The sequence below is a fragment of the Rhea americana genome, unplaced genomic scaffold (genome assembly GCF_003343005.1).
Source record: "Rhea americana isolate MKP2758 unplaced genomic scaffold, rheAme1 scaffold_187, whole genome shotgun sequence".
Classification (NCBI taxonomy): domain Eukaryota; kingdom Metazoa; phylum Chordata; class Aves; order Rheiformes; family Rheidae; genus Rhea; species Rhea americana.
The window spans coordinates 512425-521144 of record NW_028186005.1 but is presented as its reverse complement, the minus strand read 5'-3'; the positions used below and the strand labels follow the sequence as shown (position 1 = coordinate 521144).

The window sequence follows — 8720 nt, the reverse complement described above, 5'->3', positions numbered from 1 at the left end:
GCAGCAGCAGCAGCGGAGCCGGGAGCCGCCGCCGCCGCCTCGCCGCGCCGCCATGGGGGTGGAAGGCTGCACCAAGTGCATCAAATACCTCCTCTTCGTCTTCAACTTCATCTTCTGGGTGAGCCCGGGGGCCGGGGGCGCCGAGCCCCCAGCGTCTCGCGTGGCGGGGCTGCAGCACGCCTCGTCTCGTTTTTCCTTTTTTCTTCATCTTTCTTCCTTCCCCCCCCTCTTTTTTTTTTCAAAGAAGATATGGCCTGTGGATATGGCTTGGTTTTTTTTTTATTATTATTTTCCTGCTTCTCCTTTTAAAATATATGTGTGTGTGTGTGCATGTATGTATGTGTATGCATACAAAAACCCCAAAGCTATATCCCTTTCTGAGAAGGAGGGAAGTATGGTGCTTTGTGTGTGTGTATACAGCGCTATAAATAGATAGATTTTCCTTTTTTTCCCCCCATTCCCTATTTCCAAATCCGCCAGCCGGAGCTGGCGCTACGAAGGGCCAAGCCGGGAGCCTGGCAGCCCCACTCCTCCTCCCTGTGAAGGGGCGCCGCACYGGGGGGGTTCTCCCATGCGGGGAGAAGAGGCTGCATGGCGGGGGGGTGTTTGGCAGGGAACAGAGCTTTTCTCATCTCCTTGGGCTGCAACTCTGCCCGTCCCTGTTGCTGCTGGGTCGTGCCGACCGGAGCTTATGAAATCAGTGCGCGTTAGAGAGCGAGGCGTCACGCCAGGCGAAGGGGGGAGAGGTGCTGCCCAAACCGTGCGCCGCGGGGCAGCTGGAGGAGCGAGGGCGTGTAAAACCTGGGCGGCTTGGGCTGTTCGTCTGTAAGCGATGGGACCGGCAGCTCTGTCCCCATTAGAAATACCCTCCAGCAAAGAACAGCCTGAGTAGAAGGAAACGCTGTTGCTTTATGCGGTGGCCGTTTTCTTCSTGGCTCCGTCCCTGGAGATGTTCTGAGCCCCGATGAAGATAGCACGCAGAACTGTGAATTTGGAGACCAAACTGTCACTTCTCRTGTGTAGCTGAGTGTCTGGTTAGCGTACAGTTCTTACAGCTCCGCCTGACCKCAGTGAGGCTTCAACACCTCCTTGCTGTGTTTTCTTAGAGGTTTTCTTTGCTGGAAGRTGTTGGCTGCCCAAGGTGGCCTTGTGTGCTTCAGCCTGCTCACTGGTGGGGTTCGCTGCCAGCAGCAGACTGACCCGATCCGGCCAGATGCCAGTGGAGCAGCGCAGTTTTGGAGGCAGTAGATCCTCCTGGTTAGGGCCAGGTTATGAACTTGTGGATTCTCTGTTTTTCATGGTTCTAGGTCGGCAGCATTTAGTTCTGCTGGCAAAGATGTCAGAAAGAGTGCTCCAAGTCTCTGTGTCAGCAAGCACTGAAAGGGGGAAATCTGATTAAAAATGCTAATTTTTTTTTTCTAAAGGCAAATTTGTCATTACATTGTATATCCCTATATTCATCTCTATATATAGGCAGTGGTAGAGGAGGCAGTCARTCCATCCAGGAGCAAGCTCCCAGCCCCACCCAGTGACAGCTGAGTCCCAAGAAAAGACCCWGCTTAACTGATTTGCTGCTTGCATGGAGAAGATGTGTTCGTTCGGCCAATGCCCAGTTCTGTTTACAAGGAATTTGTCTGTTTTTTTGTTGTTGTCGTGACGCTTTTTTGTTTTTAATGTTTGCATCAACAAACACAACTAGGAGGATTAGGGAGCCTGGGGAAGTGAGCAATGAGGCACCGATGCCTGCTGCAGGAACAAAACGCAGCTCAGGACGTGGCTGCACTAAATGAAGGTGGCTGTGCTTGGCCGTAGGCTCCAGCTACTCTAGTCTTTCCATGGGTAAATGAAACATCCCTAGAGCTGCACAGCAGCCCTCCTACAGAAATCCCCTGCTGCCAATACGTGTAGGGCTTATTGCTTCATGTCATCAAGCACTACCAAATACAACCTGATTTCAGGCTCACCTGAGGCCAACTTTGCTGCTTTGCCATTTTCCTTGGTAGAATATTGAGCAAGGGGGAAGATGATGAGCTCTGACAGTAATATTAATTGAAACTTGATGTATTGCCAGTTACAAGATGAATACAGTGCTGTTTTTTTGAACATTTCTTTCTCCATTAAAATGACAGGCTAGACATCTGTAATCACCTCTTTAAAGTGCCTGGCTGCGGACTCGCAGCATTCTCCTTACGTTTCTTCCAAGTTATCATGCTTATCCAGGGGCTTTTTCTTTCCTTCTTGTTCTAATTTCCTGTCATTCTTGTTGCTGAAGGCATCTAGTATAGATGCAAGGGAAGAATAGTCTTCTAGGTGACAGTAAGGCCGGCCGGAAGGATGTATGAGGACTTTGCCTAGCCATTGTTCCTGAGCAAGTTTGCTTGCTCGCTGCAATGTATGTTGCCTTTACAAAACAACTGATCGTTTATAAACTGGCCTTTTGTGTGCAAGAGCAATACCAGGTMCTTCCTTTTTCCTTGTTGTGAGGTTTTGATGCCTGCTCCTACCCTACTGGACTGGAGCCTGTTGACCTTAGTTGCATGGAAACATCAGTAGGGGATTATCTAGTTTCTTTCAAAGAGAGGTAGGGAGCTTTTTTTGCATCATACGTGGTCTTTTCTTGACCATCTTCTCGTGGTGTGGGAGAGCAGAGAGCGGGGGGAGGGCTGCTTTAACTTAAGTTTTAATGGAGATGCTTTCTACAAAGGATTCTTCTCTAATGCAGATGGAGCCTGTGCTCCTAGGAGCCTRATTTTCCCAGGGTATTTCTGGAAGGCAGATGTACTTTTCTCTAAAAATGCTTCAGCCTGGGTTTGCAAATTTCCAGTAGTATCAGAAGGTGTAGACTGGAGACCCAGTGCAGTTGTGCAGATACTGTGCGTGATCTGGTCTGTGCTCTCCAGCGACAGCAAGACGAGCCTTTAAGGGCGAGCTGTGCAGTGCAGTGCTGGGTGCCAAGGAGGCAGCTCAGCGTATTAAACTGTCATCTGAACTGGTCTGCCACCAGTGACAAATGACAGGTTGAATGGCTCCGTGCAATGCCTTCCAGAGCTAGCCTAGCAGGCTGCTGGCAACCACGAGGTACCTCTTGCGCAGACAGCAAGCTTGGATGATACTGTATGTCCATCCATCTGTCCACAGAGGGTTTGAGAGTGAATCCTCCCGTTGTGCTTAAAGGGCTGGGTTGGTGTTTTTCCATCTAGCACTTTTCGTACTGCTAGATGTTTCAGGGCTGTGTTTTTCATTTACCTTAGTTGTTAAGACTTAATTTGCTAGGAGCTGCTTTGTTACAATTAAAAGGATGCTTTCCGAGAGGCTGGCCAGTTCTACTGTGATTGAGCAATGGCTCATAGTTTTCATACTTCCTTTTTTTTTTTTTAACTTATGGTTGAACAGAATTTTAAATCTAATAGTTAGCAGATGTAGTTAACAGCAAAACTTGCATTTTCATCTGAGGAGAGATGTTGGTTGCTGTCTTAACCTGACAGTCCTTTTTCAGTTGACATTTAAAGGTTAGAAGTTGCACAGAAAATGTTTGATGCAGGTGGCTGAGCCCTTTGCAGGCTAGTTATGCAGGTGTTCTAGCTTGCAGGTAGCCTTTAAACTGAGGAAAATGCACGGCCTGGGATTCATGGTGACGTGGTCGTTCCAGCTCGTTAGTATGCAAGGGTTGTTCAGCTCCTCAGACTCATTTGCTTTGCACTGAATTGAGGTCAGTGGTGTTGGCAAAAATAAGTGTGAGGCAGAACCAAAGGTTTGGCAGATGCTGCACTTTCCTAGCATGCTAAAAAGAAGCTTACTATCGTGCCTGAGAGGAAGAAAGGAAGCAATTCTAAGCCTTAACTGTGTTAACAAATAAGAAAGAAACTACGATAAGGTTTTAAAGTAGTTCTGTTGTCCTGCTGGAGTGTAAATAAACTGACACCCCTCTGGTTTCCTCCCCCTCTCCTTCCCTTGGCAGCGCGTTGGGGAAGCTTAACAAAGCGGTTGTGTTGGAAGGTGAAAGAAAAAGTCTGCCCCATTTCCAGTTCTGCAGGTGCCAAAGCAGTAATCTCTGCAAGAGACTTTGGAGATTGTTTCTTCCTAGTAGTCCTTGTCCATATGTTTGAAACAGAAGATGCTGGAATCACTGGAGGATTAAGTAAGAATGGTGCCTCTGAGCTGAGCAAAACTGCGTCAGGTTATGTCGAGGCAGAATGTTTGCCGAAGGCTGTCCTTTTGCAGAAAATAAATGATCCCTGTGGGCTGTACAGCAACATTCGTTGACCCAAGTAGTGGGGAAGCCAAGGGTAGCAATGGGAATGCTTAACCCCCTGGCTGAAACATGGGGCTGAGAGGACTCCTGTACTACACTACATGCATGTCTGAAACCTGAGCACTTGACCCCTGCACCTCTCTTTTATTTATTTATTTTTTTAATTGCACCTTGCGTGGCTGAGTTAAGCAGCCTCTCTGAAGCATTTCGAGAGGTGTGGAGGAACAAAGGCTTTCTGGAGGTGTCTGGATATTGGCAGTGGCTGAGCGAGCACCTTTGCGCTGGATAATTAGGTTCCTGCAGGCCAGACTGCCAAATGCTGAGCATGTGAGCATGCTGAGCTGCCTTAAGGCAGCTGAGCGCCCACTCCTACACTGCTAATGAGGAGGTTTTTTCACAGCACCTCTGTGCTGTGGACATAGAGTTCTGCAAAAAATGCTCCTTCGCATCTCGCTCTGTGAAACTGGGATAGGTGGTGCTCTGTCCAGCAGCCTTTGAAGGAAACGTTTCACTTTTCTACCTTGCAAGATGGAGAATGAATAGCACAAGGTTATTTAATGCCTGCGTTGCTTTGATCTTACAGTGTTGTRGAGTGGGTGGTCTTCGTTCATCGATTTTGAGCTGGTTTGGGCTGGGCACTTGGTGGGATTGAGCTGTTTCTGTCTTGTGCTCTTTGCTGTGCCCTGAGCAGAGTCTAGTGCAGATGGGTCAGACTTCATCTGGTTTCTTGAATTAGTTGAATCTGCTATCTGGAGTTCACCATATGGGGCTGTTCTGTCCACAGCCCTGATTGAACTGACCACTGCTAATAGCCTCCCTGGAGAGGCTGAAGAAAGCCAGAAGCCAAAGAGCTATTTTAAAATATGATTAAGGACAGCCAAGGAAAAATTGGCTGGCTCTGAAAAGGATCACCTAGTTTATTATCTAATACAACCTGTGGCAGCTTTCCAGATCTAGAGCACTGCTGCTGCACACTGGAGAGGTGTCTAATTAAAAGGAAGAGCTTGCTTCTAATTCCATTTTCCAAATAACACATAACCGTTGTCTCTTGCCTGAGTTGAGCGTGTGTGGTATGGTTAGAGTCCAGAGGGATGGCGGGAGAAGAGCAGAAAGAACATGCAAGTGACACATTGTTTCTATCTTGGAGRTAGTGACTTTACGGGAATGTGTTGGGAGAATGGATGGAAAAGTTTGAGTAATTTCTTGTTTTAAGCAGCTTTGAGAAATTTGGAAATTGCTCCCTGGAGTTTAGAAAGCATGCACCAAGATATTTGACTTTAGCGAATGGGAGAGGATGTTGGAGAAAGGTAGCAAACTCTGAACTTCCTGAGCCCTTTGTGATGGTGGTAGTTCCCAGGGTGATAATTGCTTAAAAACTCATGACCCTGCAACTATCTTGATGTGACAGGGAGGGAAGATGGTTGCTACTGCTCACATGAGATCATAAAAAAAGTGGTGGTTAGTGTAGTTTGCAGATTTGAAGCAGAATTTTGAAAGCACTCTAATAGAACAGCTTGAATTTGGTTTAGGTTGCAGCCCTCGTACAGGTCTGTGTTGTAATWTAAATTGTTAGTCATAGTGCATAGCAGGCCTCTCTAGTGCAGAGTGTGGTGTTTTTGTTTTGATTATTGGTCTCCCTGGGAATTGCACAGAGTATTGCAAACACCAATGATACGACACTTTTCCAGTATCATGTTCCAGTGACTTTGGGTTTGGTATATTTGGGCAATGCACAGTCAGACATGTTTCCACATGTATTTGAACATGCAGCTATTTAATGCCCATCTTTGAAGGTCGAGGAAGGGAAATGTTTTCTTAGTGGGTGATCATTGTGAATAGGCTCAGTACTTAGCTTAAGTTTTCCTGATGATGGCTCACCTGGGTGTGTTTCAGAGCTCTGTGACTAGTGAACATAGTTCTGCCATCAGCCTATGGACCCCTTTCTTAGATCTATGTGTGGAGAAGGTTATTTAACCTGGTCTTCTGGAGAGATTGGTCCTCTGTTCTGTGTGGGTGCATGGCTTCATTTAACAAGCTATGCTGAACTCATAAGGAGGGAATGTCACTGGTGGCTGAAGGGAGGAATAATTCTGTGTTCCCGAGGTGGTTCTTCTATCAACCAGTGTAACACTTGCCTCCTGCAAGAGCATTAACACATATATAATACCTGGAGAAACACTTTGATTCTGTGATGAAAGRTACTGTGTAAGCCCCTTTCGATATATTATTAAAAGGGGGAAGCAGTTGTATTACCATTGTTGTTAWATGCTCATGTGTAAGGCCAAATTAATTTTAAAGCAGGATCTGAAACTGTTTTGCTCTCTACTGCTAAGGTGGTTAAGCCTCAGTGGAAGATCTCAGTGTATATAGTAATACTTCCTATCAGAGGTACCTTATGAAGTGGGGATAAGGCAGAGGGAATGCAGCTCCCAGCTGAATGCCTGGGAGGAAGGAGTTTTGGGGGGGAGGGGGAGCAAAAGCGGCATCGTTTTGTATCTGATTCAGGGGATGGGCTGGTGAGCGGCAAGCTGCKTGGAGCGATGCTGCCCAGTCTTTTTGACTGGCTGGGCCACATCCTCGTAGCGGGGAAGGGCTGTGCTGTGGTGGCCCCACTGCTGTGTGGCTGGGCTGCTGGAGGTGCTGGCGGGTGGGTGAGGACGTGCTCTCCCTCGTGTGCTCCCTCTCCTCGGGATGCAGGTAAASGAGGAGCAGTGCTCAGGCTGATGAAGTGCTTTGGCAGGTCACGAGCAGCTTGCAGGCTGTGCGCTCCTCCTGCAGAGAAGGGTGAATGGGCCCCGCTAGTAGGTCTGGATAACGTGTCACGCTGTATTCCCGGGCTCCTCGTATTCATCAGGCTTTATTTGGCATCTGGCTTACCGCTTCTCCATGCATTACAGAGGGGGTGGGGGTTTTTTGCTCTTGTTTTTGTTTTCCTTTTGCCCTCCCCTTAACCTGTTTTGAAAACCACTTAAGTGTTGTGGGACTGGTAACTAGGTACTAGCTAAGAATTTTGTCCTGATCCGTGGCTCCTATTAATAGCTGATATTGGAAGCCAGCCATGAGCTGAGTTTCTCAAAGCAGAGCATGTACTGACTGAGTGTAGCCCATCTTCCTCTTTCGTGAAGCAAATAAGGCTCTTCACAAATGGCCTTTCCTCAGGTTTTGCCTGCAAACATTTAATCCAGTGGCTGGGTTTTAGTCAGCCTTTAAGTGTGATAGTTGCAGAAGACAGTGAAAAGGCCATATCTGTTTTCTAAGAGAAGTCACTTCTGTTGTGGTTTACAGGTGTCTGTGTCTAGTTCAAAAAAAAAAGAAAAAAAAAAGAAGCTTTTGCATTGTGTGGTTGTCTTCAGTTAAATAGCGTTTGCATTTATCTGGTTTACATCACTTCCCCTACCTCCCCCCACTTCTCCCCTGCCTCTCAAAAGTTTCCGTGAATCTTGATGCTTCAACGTCTCTCCTAACTGAGACTCTATTGAGTTGTGGCCAGCTGGACTTTGTGGGGTGCTGTGCCCTCTCCTAATGGAGTGATTTTTCTTAGTCTCTTATCCAATCCATCTGAGTAGTACCTCAAGTTTCAGTTCTCCCAGCACTGCAAGTGAGAGCTTGTCTGATCTATCAGTTAATCTGAGTTAGCCAGGAAGGAACATTATTTTAGGCTAAATCTAGGCACAGAGCACAAGCATGGCATGTGGTGTTCTGTGAAAGCATGCCCACACGCCAGCAGCACGAGCTGCAGAAGCTATTCCCCTTGCGCTCTGACCAAAACCAACTTCTCTGTGCCTCTTGGGCTTCCCCTAGCCCACCCCATGCCTCTTTTGCATCAATGAAGAGCGCTTTGCTGCGCTTTTCAGTGCAATGAGGAGGTACAGGAGCGTATATGCAGTCCATTGGACTTCCCTTGCTGTTCATCTCCGTGGGTGAGGAGATTTTGCTGTTAGTGTCATGGTGTGCCTACCAAAGGTTGCCCAGCAGTGCATGCTATTTCACTCAGAGACTATCTTCTGCTTTTGTGATGTGGGTAGAGTGATGGAAAAAGTAAGTTTTTTACAAACTTCCCTTCCTTCTATCAATGGTGTATTGAATCGATCACATTTCAATTTAAAAGTTTTAGTGAACCTCTGGCGTGATGTTCTTCTGTCTTAACGTTAAGACTGACATAACTTCGTACCTCTGTTAAGTTCCTTGGATCATAGGCTTAGTTTTTGGCATTTAGCTCCTATCACCAGGTTTACTGTACTCCGAGTCCTTTAAGAACTTCCACAGAACTAATCAAGTCTCCTTAGATGAGATTTTTAACTTCTGCTTTGCAAGAAGAGAGATGCAGAGTATGCATGCTGACTTGTCCATACCTTTAACACAGCCTGCCTTTACGTGACCACAGGTGGTCAATGTGCTGTTGTTCCTGGCTCCATTTTCTAGGTACTAGTGCAAAACTTGTAACGTCCTAGCCCTCATTTTGCAAGCC

General features: G+C 47.0%; 1 protein-coding gene across 1 annotated transcript in view; it reads left to right on the top strand.

The window, feature by feature from the left end:
- The first annotated feature begins 6 nt into the window (after positions 1 to 6).
- Positions 7 to 8720, top strand: part of CD81 (CD81 molecule) — a 43413-nt gene continuing 34699 nt past the window's right edge. Inside the window, exon 1 of the mRNA XM_085302155.1 lies at positions 7 to 118. Coding sequence (XP_085158281.1) covers positions 53 to 118 — 66 coding nt within the window. The 5' untranslated portion in view covers positions 7 to 52. The remainder of the gene's footprint in view (positions 119 to 8720) is intronic.